Source organism: Sapajus apella, unplaced genomic scaffold (genome assembly GCF_009761245.1).
Source record: "Sapajus apella isolate SASKATOON/1434 unplaced genomic scaffold, GSC_monkey_1.0 scaffold90, whole genome shotgun sequence".
In the NCBI taxonomy this organism is placed as follows: domain Eukaryota; kingdom Metazoa; phylum Chordata; class Mammalia; order Primates; family Cebidae; genus Sapajus; species Sapajus apella.
The window spans coordinates 867,448-881,882 of record NW_022437030.1 but is presented as its reverse complement, the minus strand read 5'-3'; the positions used below and the strand labels follow the sequence as shown (position 1 = coordinate 881,882).

The window sequence follows — 14,435 nt, the reverse complement described above, 5'->3', positions numbered from 1 at the left end:
AGGCGTAAGGAAGAGGTCCAATTTCAGTTTTCTGCATGTGTCTAGCCAGTTTTCCCAGCACCATTTATTACATAGGGAATCCTTTCTCCTTTGCTTGTTTTTATCAGGTTTGTTGAAGATCAGACAGTTGTAGATGTGCAGTCTTATTTCTGAGATCTCTAGTCTGTTCCATTGGTCTATGTATCTGTTTTTTCACCAGTACCATACTGTTTTGATTACTGTACACTTGTAGTATAGTTTGAAGTGAGGCAGTGTGATGCCTCCAGTTTTGTTATTTTTGCTTAGGTTTGTCTTGGCTATATGTGCTCTTTTATGGTTCCATATGAGTTTTAAAGTAGTTTTTTCTAATTCTATGAAGAATATCAATGATAGTTTAATGGGAATGACATTGAATCAATAAATTTAACAGGAATGACATTGAATCAATAAATTACTTTGGACACTATGGCCATTTTCACAATGTTGATTCTTCCTATTCATGAGCATTCTTCCTATCCATGGACTGTTTTTCCATTTGTTTGTGTCCTCTCTTATTTCTTTGAGCAGTGGTTTGTAGTTCTTCTTGAAGAGGTCCTTCACTTTTCCCTTGTTAGCTGTATTTCCTAGGTATTTTATTCTCTCTGTAGCAATTGTGAATGGGAGTTCATTCATGACTTGGCTCTCTGCTTGCCTATTTTTGGCATATAGGAATGCTTGTGATTTTTGCACATTGATTTTGTATCCTGAGACTTTGCTGAAGTTGCTTATCAGCTTAAGAAGCTTTTGGACTGAGATGACGATGAGGTTTTCTAGATATAGGATCACGTCATCTGCAAACAGACGCAGTCTGACTTCCTCTCTTCCTATCTGAATACCGTTTCTTTCTTTCTCTTGCCTAATTACCCTGGCCAGAACTTCCAATATTATGTTGAATAGGAGTGGTGAGAGAAGGTATCCTTGCCTAATGCCAGTTTTCAACAGAAATGCTTCCAGCTTTTGTCCATTCAGTATGATATTGGCTGTGGGTTTGTCATAAATGGCTCTTATTTTTTTGAATATGTTCCATCAATACCTAGTTTATTGAGTTTTTAGTATGAAGGGGTGTTGAATTTTATTGAAGACCTTTTCTGTGTCTGTTGAGGTAATCAAGTGGTTTTTGTCATTGGTTCTTTTTCTCCATTTTGATTTTTAAAAATTGAAATATGATGTTTTCAGGCTTAAATAAAATGGCAGAAAATCTGGAAAACACCCCGATTCTTAAAATGATGCTCTGGAAATGTAGCTGAATTTGATATTCAGTCAGGGGTTTCCAACAGACAATGCTTGTACAATAAACTTACACAGTGAATCTGCCATTGTGATAGAGGAGGCTTTAAATCAGATTTAAATCTTGTCATGCCTAAATAAATGTGCTAATATTTTCTGTCGGTCTCTCGTGCAGCTGTTAAAACATTAGGGCTCTGTAGACCAAATGAGACTTCTGTATTTCATATGAATTAGTTCTGTGTTCTAATTCTTATTTTTTGCTTTTCTAATTAGAAAACAGGCATTGGCTTTTGTAAAGGTGAACATCAAGATTTACTGATTCTAAATATCACCTTCAGTACAATAAATTTTGAATCTCAAAGCACAAAGTCAATACATGTCACAGATTCTGAATGCTTTCAGTAGCACAGGAAAACTTCAGAATTTTGCATATGCAACATTTAAGCTGGAAGCTATCACTCACCCAGGAAACAGCAAATAATGTTTGATTTCAACTAGGATAGCAGTTTTCTGGTAACTTTGCTCAGCTAATCATAGTTTTTAAACATATTCTTAAAAATACAACACCATTTACTTTCCTACAAATTTCAGCAAAACAAAAATTTTAAGGTTTTTTTTCTCTCTTTAATTTCCAGTTTCCCCAGTTATGAAGTGTCAGCTCTCAATGCCCTCTCCATGGGCTTCATGCTTAAGTTTTTTCATGCATAAGTTTTACAAATTAGCTTCACTCTTCACAACTATCTTTTCATAAACTTGCTTAACACATCGAGTCAAGCAGTTTAATTATCCTCTTTGTCATATCCTCCTCCTTCGTTCTTTGGGGCCCAACTGTGTCTCATTCACCTCAATTTTGCCAACTAATATCCATACAATTTCTTATGAATTTTGCCAACTAATATCCATACAATTTCTTAGATTCAAGATCTAGGCACCGTACCTCAAAGTTATGAGAAACGTGACTGACAGCAGATTTTTCCATGTGTTCACACATCCATTCATTTGATATCAATTGACTCGATAATGAAAATTCTACAAATTAGCTGCATTTTTTTTTTGACAAATCTATCTTCTCAGGTGAAACTCCAGTAAGATTATCAGAAAAACAACTCTCTTTGGGGCAAGCGCACAAACATATGGGTTTTTTTTTTTTTTCTATTTAGGAAAGAAACAAATAAAATTTAAATATTTACTTTATATTTTTATTAAAGTTTAAGTAAATTGGGCAACTAAATGTGTATAATGGTAGGTACCATAGATTGTCTTCCATTCCACCTCCAAATCAATTAAATGAAAACACTCAGGAATTTTAAGCTCAAGCTTGTGAACCTAGGAAAAAAGAATGTGTCCAGATATATTCATTAATTCAGAAATAAAATTTAATGACTCTCAATTTTGTTTTTACTAGTACAAATGAGGTTAACAGTCCTTAAATTTCACATATTTCTTTTTGTTTGTTTGTTTTTGAAATGGAGTCTCTCTCTGTCACCCAGGTTGGTGTGCAGTGGCACAATTTCAGCTCACTACAATCTCCATCTCCTGGTTCAAGCAAATCGTGCTTCAGCCTCCTCAGTAGCTGGGATTAAAGGCATGTAGCACCTGGCTAATTTTTGTATTTTTAATAGAGACAAGATTTTCACCATGTTGGCCAGGCTGGTCTGGAACTGCTGACCTCAAGTGATCCACCTGCCTCAGCCTCCCAAAGTGCTGGGATTTCAAGTGTGAGCCAATGTGCCGAGCCTAAATTTAACATATTTCTGAAGAATCATACACATGTCCTGTTTTAAGCAGGAGCTCAAAGAAAATGTTTGATAAGGTACAGATTTATTTTATTTTAGTCCAATCCCTATATTTAGCAAATACAAAACCATAGTCATGTTTAAAATGTAAAAATTGTAGAATAGCTCTGTATACTAAAATATTATTAATAATGCAGTTTCTGAGAACCAAAATATCAGCTGGCTGACTTTGCTTTTGTGATATATATTAACACCTTTTAGCATGACAATATGAGGAAGTTTACCATTCTTTCAATATCTTTTGATGTTCAGTATGCATTACTAGTTGGCAAATTCATTTTAGTGGCAGTATGGTAAGAATTCAGTCCAAAGAACAAAGATTCATTTTGATGAACTATTTGATCATAAAACATGCAGTGGCAAATTTTCAATTCATAAACTATTTTTATCATTCAGTGAAGATTACTATTGTAGTTAGCATGATCATGAGAACTTTTTCCTGCTTGATTAAAAACATTTACCGTTACCATAAGATTGGCTATGTCATGCAAAAGGTCCAATAACCCTGCCAAAGGTGTGGCAATCACCTCCCCAGCATGCTCAGTTTGTACATTAATGGCTGCCTTAAGCTTGAACACAAAACATAACACATTTCAGAACATGTGTCTCAATAGAGCTTCCTACACCTTCCCCACTAGCTAATCAGACACGGATCATCATTGTTTGACTTGACTTCTCCTTCCAGCAGCAGATTCATCACCGCCTTTGTCAAATAGCTGCATGTTCCTTTTTTTCCCAGGGGGGGAGTGTTGTAAAAGGAAGTCATGTCATCCTACAAAGAAAAACAGTAAGCAAAGCATTTGATCTGCTGTTTGTAAAGAGTTGACAGGTAAAATAAGTGTCAGCCTAGGGGGAAAAATAAATTCACATAAAGATTTCTTCATGGAAAATATGAGATTCCTGAGCTTTTCATTCATTTTCCTGAGGTGCATATAAAACAAAGACAGACATTTTAGTATTCTCTTCTTTGTTGATAATTTTTATTTACTTAGAGAACCTCTTTACAGATGAACTTATAATATTAAACAGAGAGCCTGCAAGGGCCTATCTTAGGCAGTACACAGCACCAATGTAGCCTGTCACTGCATTCTCACTGTCCCCAGAATTTAATTTTATAGCCTTCTGGAGTCTATGCCTCCTCCCTGATAAAACGCTTTCACTGCTAACCATAAAAAAGAAATTTATGTCTTTCTAGATTTCTTTTTTGTCAGAACTTCACATCTGAATTGACTAGTAATTAACTAAAAAGTAACATTAATTCCTCAAATAAGGCAGACTGCCCCTCAAGTATTCTATTTTGCACTCTGTGAATCTGTTTTATAGAATAAATGAAAAGCAATTAGGGATATTTTAAAGAATTGAGACAATGAAAAAATTCTACAAAAAAAAATGTTTACTTACTTGCTTTTCAATTTCCTTTAGCCGACTCTGATCTTTTTGAAATTCATTAAATGCGTCTTTGACCAGTCTGTCTAGATCTACTTTGTCTTGAAATTCTAGCTCAGGGTTTCTTTCCAGTACAATGGATACAACCATGAGTAACTAGGAGAGGCAGACATTGACAGACAATTATATGAACCATAATAGTGACATGTTTTCACTCTTTCATCAGATAGATGGGTGATTCACAAGAAGTTCTGTATGATAAGAGATTTAAGGATCATCTATGGAAGGAATCTTTTTAATTTTGCAAGTTATCTGCATAAGTACTGTTCAGAAAGTACACATATTTTTTCATTGTGTGTATCCCTAGAAATGTTTTTCAGTCAGTTAAATAAAACCGTTAGAAAAATGACTTTCCTAACCCATCGTGTACATAATACATGATGTCCTATTCACCCAAAGTGTCTGAACTCTTTCTGGGCCTTTGGGCATCAATCCTTGTTGGCAAGAAACCAAAACACCGTCAGTGGAGAGATGGGTCAGGCACCAAAGCCAGAGAAGCCACGTGGGTTCAATGGAGACTCTGGACCCAGGTTCAGGATCAAATGACCTGGGGCCCAGAACCCAAACAAGCGTAAGTCTGTGATGCTGCAGTAGTTTCTCAAAGGATGGCCATGTTTTAAAAAAACACATTTAACTCTGACTTCTGTGACAAGAGTCCTATTTGGTCTGTATAAATTATCTTAGTTTAATGCATCAGTCTATTGCTTGGCCATCATACACACCTACCCTAAGTGGTAATGTTCATTTTAGATGCCAAAATCCTATAAACAAAAATAGTGTCTACATATGCAATAATTGGTAAAGGCTCTCTGATGATGTTTATGGCTCCTAATTTGTACACTGAACAGGAAACATGCCTCATAATCCCCAATTTTGGATTCTTACTGACTGTACTTTATCTAGATGCTTCCAAAACAGAACTTGAAAGAACCAAAGGAAACAGAGTAAAATCCAGGGGTCACAATGTTGGAAACCTTGGGGCAGGCCTTTAGCCATGAGAATAGGAAGTTTTGCTGTGGCCCTAAAGGAAAATGTCTTCTGCAAAGGGAATGACCTCACTGTGGTCAACAAGGACCTTTATGTCCAGTGTATGTCCCAGATGCTGGGTACTAGACATGGAAGCCATTCACCCATCGAATAACCCCATCTTTTCCCTACCCAGTCTGCCTCATGATATGAAAATGGTTGGCTGATACTGTTCCACATCCTGGGACATCACAGATGAGGCTGAATCTACTCAGCTCTGACTGCAGCTACAGACCTGCTAGATTTTAGGAGGTGCCATGTCCAGGTTGGCAGTCACACAGAGTTTCCGTACCAATAAGACATATTATCTACCCTCGAGAAACATCAAAGTCCAATGAATACATTCCCGGAGAAAGAGACAAAGTGAGGATGAGCTAAATATTAAATCCATCAGTTGTGGTTTCTCTATGCATTTGGGGTAATATTTAACATGACAAAAGGGCATGTGTGTTCTGTTAATTTTACATTTAATTTTATACAAAGCAGTGATACAGCATGCAATGACAAGTCTTCTTTTCACATAGAGATGTCTGGAAAGATGTCCCTCAAAATATTAACAGCAAGGATCTCTGGCTAGTGAGTGTGGGGGAAACTTTTATGCTCTTTTCTATAATTTTCTAAACTGCTGAAATTTTCTACAATAGTTGTGCATTATTTCTGTGAATAGAAAAAAAATGAAAACAAAGTAAATAGAAAAGGTCACTTCCTCTACTTTTATGATGTTGCTTATGCACCTGGTGCTGAGGGGTGAGTGTGTGGCTGAAAAGCAGGGGTTGGTTCTCCCTCCCTGGAGAAGTCTGAGGTCTGAATTGCTCATGTGTCTTGTCTTGGGTCAGGGTGGCCAGCTTCTTGAGGACTCAGCTAGGAGAGATCAGGGTTCTGGAAAGAATAGCATTCTGGGTCTCACAGGCAGTTTCCCTTACTCTAGTTTTCAGGGAACAGAGAGAAGGCACTTTGTCAGCAATCTTAATTGCTTACTACCCACCTCTACAACAATCTGTCTGTACCGTGGCTGGTCAATATTTCCCAATGTGTCTTCAACAAGGAGAGAGAAATTCATCTCATACATGGTCATATCCGACAGGGTTGGTTGCTGAAAAAAATAACTCCACATTAACATGCTGAACTGTTATGCTCTGTTCTCATTTAATAGGGGAATTTCATTTTCTAATGGTTAATAGTTTTCAGTTTTTATAAAACCTTGGAGAGCATTTCCAGCTACACAACTAAATTTTATATAGGTCAACTATTAAAGCCAATCAGCTGACTATTGTGATGAATTAATCCTCCCATTTTTAGTAGTTACCTTCACTACATTAATGTTTTTGAGGAAAAGGACTATATTAGAAGGCCACTTCCATACACAAAAGGAACAGCCAAACACTGAGACAACAAATAGACTACATATCGCCTTCAGAATTGACATGAAAAGTTATGCTTGCCGTCAGGCTCCTGCACGGAAGTCACCTGCTATTGAATTTACATCATTTTTGTGGCAGGTCCTTTCTGAGCTGGCAGCATAAAAATGCATACAAACAAGCAAAACCAATATTATGTGCAGAACTGGGAAGAAAACAAGAAAAAAGCGAAGCTGAAAGAATTTCCTCTACTCTGCCCTTTATCTTTCATTTAAAGCAAGAATATCAAATAGTTTTCCATTCATTTTTCACAAACCAAAATGAAAGCAGAAAATAAACTCAAATTCAAATACAAATCTGGGCATGGGGATATCCCTCAGAGGAGGGAAGGCAAGGCTCTGGACATTAGGCTTGTATGGTAGAAAGCAGATGGGGTCACTAGATCATTACCAGAGAGGCAGAGATGATGAGAGATACTTGTTTTCACCACAGTGATAATTTACAGTGAACTCATTCAGGTTCAGAACCATGGTATCTACTTACCACTCAAAATGGTACCCAAAGTGACAGTCAAGTGACAGCAAAGTTGTTCAGCCTGGTATAATAATGCCTTAGTCCTATATTCAATAGATATTCAATACAACTAACTATTGTATTTCACAGTCAATATAATCCAACATATTATTAATGTTTACAGGTAGTACCTAATTTGGGGAAAACAAAACCCCACTGCTAAACACAGTTATAATTGGCTAGATCTCTAGCAATGGGCTTCATGGGGTTATAGAAGGAAAGGAAGACCCTTTCATAGTTTCACATTAATTTCTTCTTAATATATCTCAACCTAGCTACTGTGCAACTAGAGAAGAGATACCAAGCTTGCCTTATTTCCTACTCTTCTGAAAGGACTTAGGGTAAGTAGTACAGCAGAGAAGTTAAGAGACAAGGCTCAGCAGCTGCACTGCCAGGGGTCACACCTTGTGGCCGCTACTTACTAGATGTGTGCCTTGAGGAAATCACTTAGCTGTGTTTCAGTGTCCTCTTCTGCCAAACAGAAATGCTAATAACTAAGCATCTTCCTCACAAGATTGTCTTATGGATTAAATGAGCACTTAGAAAAGGGCTTGATGCAGAAAAATACTAAACATGTATTTATTGTCATCATCGTTATTTTTAGCAAAGAGAGGATATTAGCATAGCAAGGATACTACATGTTAAGTGGCCCAGGCTGTCAGACAATTAAATGAAAATCTGGTAAGTATTAGTGGGGGCTGAGAAAGAAGCTAACAAGTGGTTGCGAGCGTGCATTGCCCAGGTGGGCAGAGAGGAGGCCTCGCTGGATGGTTCGAACTACTGCAATGAGGGGCTGCTCTCTGCGCTCAAGAAACGCTGCTGTTCCTGAACAGTAATCACAGGGCACCCAGGAGAGGGCTAGGCCCTGCAATGATAGTCAAATAAAACTACTTGCAGTCTGTGAACAGTATAAAGAATACTTTTTAAAAGTTTTTATGCATTTTTTTGAGTAAGTAATATATTCACAGCATTCAAACTTTGAAAGGTATAAAAGGGTTCCAGGGAAGAGCCCACACTGTCCTCCCAGTCACGCAGTTCTTTTTACCAAAGGGTGAGGAAAGAATACTATCAATTTCCTATGGGTCCTTCCAGAGACACTCTTAGGTAAATAGAAGCAAAATGAGTGTGGGTCTATGCCTTTGAGAATACTTTATTTGTATAAAGAGCTACATTAAAATTTATTTCATTGAGATTTCAACACTAAAAACAATTACAGTGCTGTATTTCCAGAAGGCTAATCCTTCATTTTTGTATATAAGTAGAATGATTGAGATGCCAGGATTAAATAAGTAATCACATCAAAGATGCAGGCCAGTGTATATCACGTGGGAAACCAACCGAAGGAGAGGGCACTTACTCACTTGGACCACAGCTAAGGTACACCTCGAATAAAATAAGTGATTATCTGTATAATGACCTAAAAAGTTACTGCATTTTTCAATTTCAACACAATTGCTAAGTGGTGATTTCCTCATCCACAGCATGACTAGGCCCCCTTGCTTCTTAGGTCTGCTCTGGTTCTATCTTTTCAGTGCATGCTTTACTGTTTGTGAAGTCCCCCAGCACTGACGCACCACCACTTGGGGTCGTGAAAGGGTACCCCCACTTAAAGAAAGCCAATATAGGAAACTTTAAGCTGGTAAGTAAACAAAGGAAAGACAGCTTGTTCAACAAGAGGTTTGGATTTTTGTTTCCTCAAAACATCTAAAATACAACAATACCAAAAATTTTTTATTAAATACAACTTTCAGCAACATATCCATTTGATAAAGTGAGCCTTTTCTGCCCACAGTGGCACTAAATTTGAAAAATAAAAGTAGCTCATATTGGGGAAAAGTATTTTCAATCTAATCGATTAGATTTCTTATTTTCAAGTATTTCATTCCTCGAGGTAATATCCCGTCTTCGAAAATACTCTTAAATGCTGAAAAGGAGAAAAGTTATTTGTAATACAGAGGTGGAAAGGATTCACCACCCTTTGTGAAGTGCCCTTTCTTTACAGGAACACAGTGGGGCTTTACCTGAGGCAAATGCTTCCCAGCAACAATGATGCCATTGGGTGTGCGCTCCAGGATCTGCCACACTCGGTCATAGAACCCGGTGGGAGTTCTATTCAAAGACCCATCGATCTGACGCCTGTTCAGCCAACATCTGTAGACAAAAGGCAAATGTCTTAGAGTTGAAGAACAAGCTTGTTCTAGTAGAAAGCAGGGCTTTCAATACAAACTGTTCCGATAGCGTACGCAATAAAAGCCAAAGCCCGTCAATGATGCATATCTCTGTGTGTTACAAAGGCTAGTAAATATTTCATAATGAAAACAGGGCTTGCAGGACGGGAGGAAGTCTCCAAGAGTCTAAAAAATACAACAGACAAAATGTTATTCTCTTAAGTTATGGATTGCTCACTACATACTCAAATGATTTTCTAATATACAAAGCAGCTCCATTTAAAAATGAAACAGCTGTGAATTTCATATTAACTTCATTGTTTTTACATATAATAAAATGTATGGAAATCATATAATTTGATCACTCCTATATACCTCTCCCAGAAAGGTGCTTAGTAAACACTTAAAAAGTGAATGAATAAGTGATGTTCAAAAAAGCATTTTATATAGAATAAAATTATCTTATTTTAAACCTTATAAAAGTTTGCTATTTAAACACTGCTAAAGTTTTAGTGCTGAAAAAAGATATGAAATCTTACATTGTAAGATTCACTAAAACTTAGTGACACACCAAAATTTTAGATCTTTTATTTTCATAGATTAAGTATTTAAGTATTAAATCTTAAGGACAGACTACATAATTCACAAATTGCTAAAAATGCACAGTTTGCATAACTTAAAAAGAACACACAGTGTCAAAGTAACATATTCTTGCAAAAGCTGAAGGAAGGAACAGATCTATTTATTTATTTATTTATTTTTGAGACAGGGTCTTGCTGTATCACTCAGGCTGGAGTGCGATGGCTCAATCATAGCTCACTGTAACTTCTAACTCCTGGGCTCAAGCAATCCTCCCACCTCAGCTTTTCTAGTGGCTAAGATTACAGGCATGCCCCACCATGTCTGCTTAATTTTTAACTTTTTGTAGAGATGAGGGTCTGGCTATGTTGTCCAGGCTGGTCTTGAGCTCCTGGCCTCAAGTAATCCTCCTGCCTTGGCCTCCCAAAGTGCTGGGATTATAGGTGTGAACCATGGCACACAGCCCATACACATATTTTTTATACTTAGTACTATTTTAAAAGACAGCAGAGTGAAATGTATACTCAGTCACAAGGGAGGCATGTCATGACCAACACTATTTCTAGGTGTGAAAATAGCTATGCAGGATACAGTAAACAGAAAAGGTATTTTTGCTTTGGAGAAAGAAGAGCAATGAAGATTTATCACTCATTGGTAAGAGGGGCATCTATTTTTGGATATATAACATTTCTTTTAATAGGTGCAGACTTGCATTGCTGGGTTTAGCATTTCACCAAAGTGAAGAAGCTAGAGGTCTAAGGATTCCTTGGTGATGTTTTATTTCGATAACTGCCTGCATGTTGATTTTTCTCCCATTCTGTTTGTTTGGCAATTAAAAAATATGTTTTTGGAGTTACATGAAAAGTTATGATTAATACTTTAAAAACAAGATACTTGGTAGAACAACAGAAAAAGTAGAAATGTGAGAATACTTATAATGGAGGTAGAAAATTATTTTGAAAGATCTTTTTAAATTTTTATTTTTTGTCTTTCCATTTTGAAAAATTTCAGATTTACAGAAAAGTCATGAATATAAACCATAAAGTTCTTGTATACTCTTAACTTCCCTTTGTTTTGTTGTTGTTGTTGTTGTTGTTGTTTTGCTTGTTTGTTTTTGAGACAGGGTCTCACTCTATCACCAAGGCTGGAGTACAGTGGTACTATCTCGACTCTCTGCAGCCTCAACTTACTGGGTTCGGGTGATCCTCCCATGTCAGCCTCCTGAGTAGCTGGAAACAGGTGTGTGCCACCATATCTGGCTAATTTTTGTGTTTTTTTGTAGAACTGGGGTTTTGCCATGTTGCCCAGGCTGGTCTCAAACTCCTGGGCTCAAACAATCTGCCCGCCTCTGTCTCTCAAATTGTTAGGATCACAGGGGTGACCCATCATGCCTGGCCTTCCCCTACTCTTGTCATCTTACATAATCATAGTGTAATTATCAAAACCAGGAAGTAAGCAATGATACAATACTATTAATTAATCTATGACTCTAATTCAAATTTTGTCAATTTTACCATTAATATTCTTGTTTTGGTCCAGAATCCAATCCAGGATTGGCATTTCGTTTCCACATCTCCTGAGGCTCCTCTAGCAGCTTCTTGGTTGTCCTTTATCTTTCATAGTGTTGACACTTTAGAAATGTCAGTTATTTTGTAGGATGTACCTCAGTTTGGGTTGGTCTGATATTTCCTGATGAATAGACTGAGATTATGCATTTTTTGCAAGATTATCTAGAAGTGATGCTGTGCTCTTTTCTTATTTACTTATTTTTATAGAGATGGAGTTTTGCAATGTTGCCTAGACTAGTCTCAAACTCCTGGGCTCAAAGGACCCTCTTGACGCAGCCTCCCAAAGTGGTAGGGTCACAAGCCTGAGCCACCATGCCCAGCCCATCGTGCCCTTTTCAATGCATCAGGGGCTATATGATGTTGATGTGTCTTATTACTGGTGAGGTTCACCTTAATCTTTTGGTTAAGGTAGAGTCAGCTGGGTTTTGCCACTCCAAAGTCACTATTTTCTCCTTTACAATTAGTAAGTGTCTTGAGTGGAAACACATTGGAATGATGCAACTTTCCATTTCTCATCATACTTCCATGCAATGATGGTTTTTGCCGGCAACAATAACTATTGCATTTGTCTATTTCTGTCATCCTATCTACATTTAGAATTAGAATTCTATTATAAGAAAGAGTGTCTTCACTCCCATTTGTCTATTTATATCAGCATGAACTCATGGGTATGTAGGAATGTTTCTTCCCATTTTTCTTTGGGGTTTTGGTTGTCTGTCCGTCAATTTTTAAGAATTCTTGGTTATTAGTTAGCTCTTTGTGGCATATGTTTTATTCTAGTTTCTCAGTTGTCTTTTGACATTGGTTATCTACTTTTTGCCATATGAAATGTTGTTTTTAATTTTCATATAGTCTTATTAACTTTTGTTGCCCTTGGGTTGAGCCATTATTAGAAGGTCTTTCCCATACTAAGGGTAAAAAACAATTTAACCATGTCTTCTTGTTTTGTATTATTTCAGTTTTTACATTTAGATCTTTAATATATTTGGAGTGTATTCTTGTGTGTGGTATAAACTACAGATGTGATTCTATCTTTTGCAAATGGCTATCCCGTTGTCTCATCACTATTTATCTAAAAAGTCCATCCTTGGCTTTTGTCACACACTAAATTTCTGTACATACTTGGGGGTATATATCTGGACTTTCTATTATGTTCAACTCTGCATTTGTCTGTTGTGCACCAATATCACACTGTTTTAATTACAGAGGCTTTATGGTATGTTTTAATGTCTAACAGGGCAAGTCCTTCTTTTATGTTTTTCTGATTATTCTTGTATGTTTGTTTTCCATATAAAGTTTCGTACTAACTTGTCTTAACCTCATAAAAACAGCTTGCTGAAATGTTACTGGAATTACGTTATATTTACAACTGACATCTTTATAACACGTATGTTCCTATTTAAGGATGCCTTTCCATTTATTCAAATCTACTTTTGTAGAAGACAGCTTTTGTAAAAGGCCTAGGCAGATTTTTCTAGGCATACAACTATAGCACTTTGGTAAATCCCAGGCACAAATGTACTCAATAAATACTTTCCTAAATACTTACATTAAAGCTATTTCTGTAATAAAAAAATTCTTCAGGTTAACACAATCCACAAGTATTTATTTTGTTCTTAGTGTAAGGTTAGTACAAGTATAGGAAAGGGTTTAGCACTGAAGTCTATTTAGGGACACAAAGTTACAGGCAACATATTTAAATAATGTTACCAAACCCAATCCTGTCTGTCAAAATGCTGGGAGGAGATGGTGAGTGCCACAAAGGTTCAGAAAGGAAACTGACTTCAGGAGGTGGTATGAGGTGTTACATTTTGCACAGAATAATAAAAATGAAGAAATGCTTATGAATTACACTGAAAAAAAGGTATAAAATTCAAATCAATACAAAATAATAACTGAAGACAGATATTTGATTGGTCTTTCTATTTACACTTTCCATCTAGTGGAGTGGCCTCTGATACTCTACTGTATTTTATTTCGTATTAATATCTTATCAAGTTCATAGACATACCAAGCTAAAAATTATGAAGTTATTGCAAATCCAGAATATCAGGTAGGTAACAAGAGGCCCCCATTACCTTCCATTCTGTTGAGGCTGGAGAATATCCAGCAGAAGCTGTTTAACTTCACTAGGTGACAGCTGATACAAGTCTAAGGCTGGCTTGTCTCCACCACGGATCTGAAGTTCATACTCCATGGCATGGATGATCCACCTGAAACAAAATAGGGAAAGCATGAATCAATAACTCTTAAAATAAGATCACCTTCTGCTTCTCTCAGTAATGCCCTTAACAGCACTGACCAATCCAAAGGACAATGAAGAAGAGGCCATCTGAATTTCCTGAACTGTTGATACAATTACTTCCATCAAGATTATGTGACATGATCAGACTCTTAAAAAATGAGACCTGTTCTTGCACGGGTGGCGAGGTTGTGCAACATTAAAATAGGTAAGCATTTAGGTTCTTACCAAGTGAGATTCTACCCATTCCTTGTGGTATTTTTCTATACACAAACAGCTGTATTAAGTATTTTCTTAACACTAGATACATGCAAAAAAAAAAAAAAAAAAAAAAAAAAGAAAAAAAAAAAAAATAAATTTCAATAAAAAAACTAATATGAGCTATTATTTAATTAATTTTCCTTTTTCTGAAAACTCAAACTTTTTTTTTTTTT

General features: G+C 36.6%; 1 protein-coding gene across 9 annotated transcripts in view; it reads right to left on the bottom strand.

The window, feature by feature from the left end:
• Positions 1 to 1,868: 1,868 nt before the first annotated feature.
• PHKB (phosphorylase kinase regulatory subunit beta) overlaps positions 1,869 to 14,435 on the bottom strand; it is a 240,712-nt gene continuing 228,145 nt past the window's right edge. For 8 of the 9 annotated variants that reach the window (XM_032255593.1, XM_032255595.1, XM_032255594.1 and 5 more), the window contains 5 exons: positions 13,838 to 13,972; positions 9,466 to 9,595; positions 6,499 to 6,606; positions 4,443 to 4,583; positions 1,869 to 3,813 (listed from right to left, as the gene is read on the bottom strand). In XM_032255593.1, the coding sequence (XP_032111484.1) occupies positions 3,676 to 3,813; positions 4,443 to 4,583; positions 6,499 to 6,606; positions 9,466 to 9,595; positions 13,838 to 13,972 (652 nt within the window). In that variant the 3' untranslated portion in view covers positions 1,869 to 3,675. The remainder of the gene's footprint in view (positions 3,814 to 4,442; positions 4,584 to 6,498; positions 6,607 to 9,465; positions 9,596 to 13,837; positions 13,973 to 14,435) is intronic. The other variant, XM_032255596.1, reaches the window with a different exon arrangement.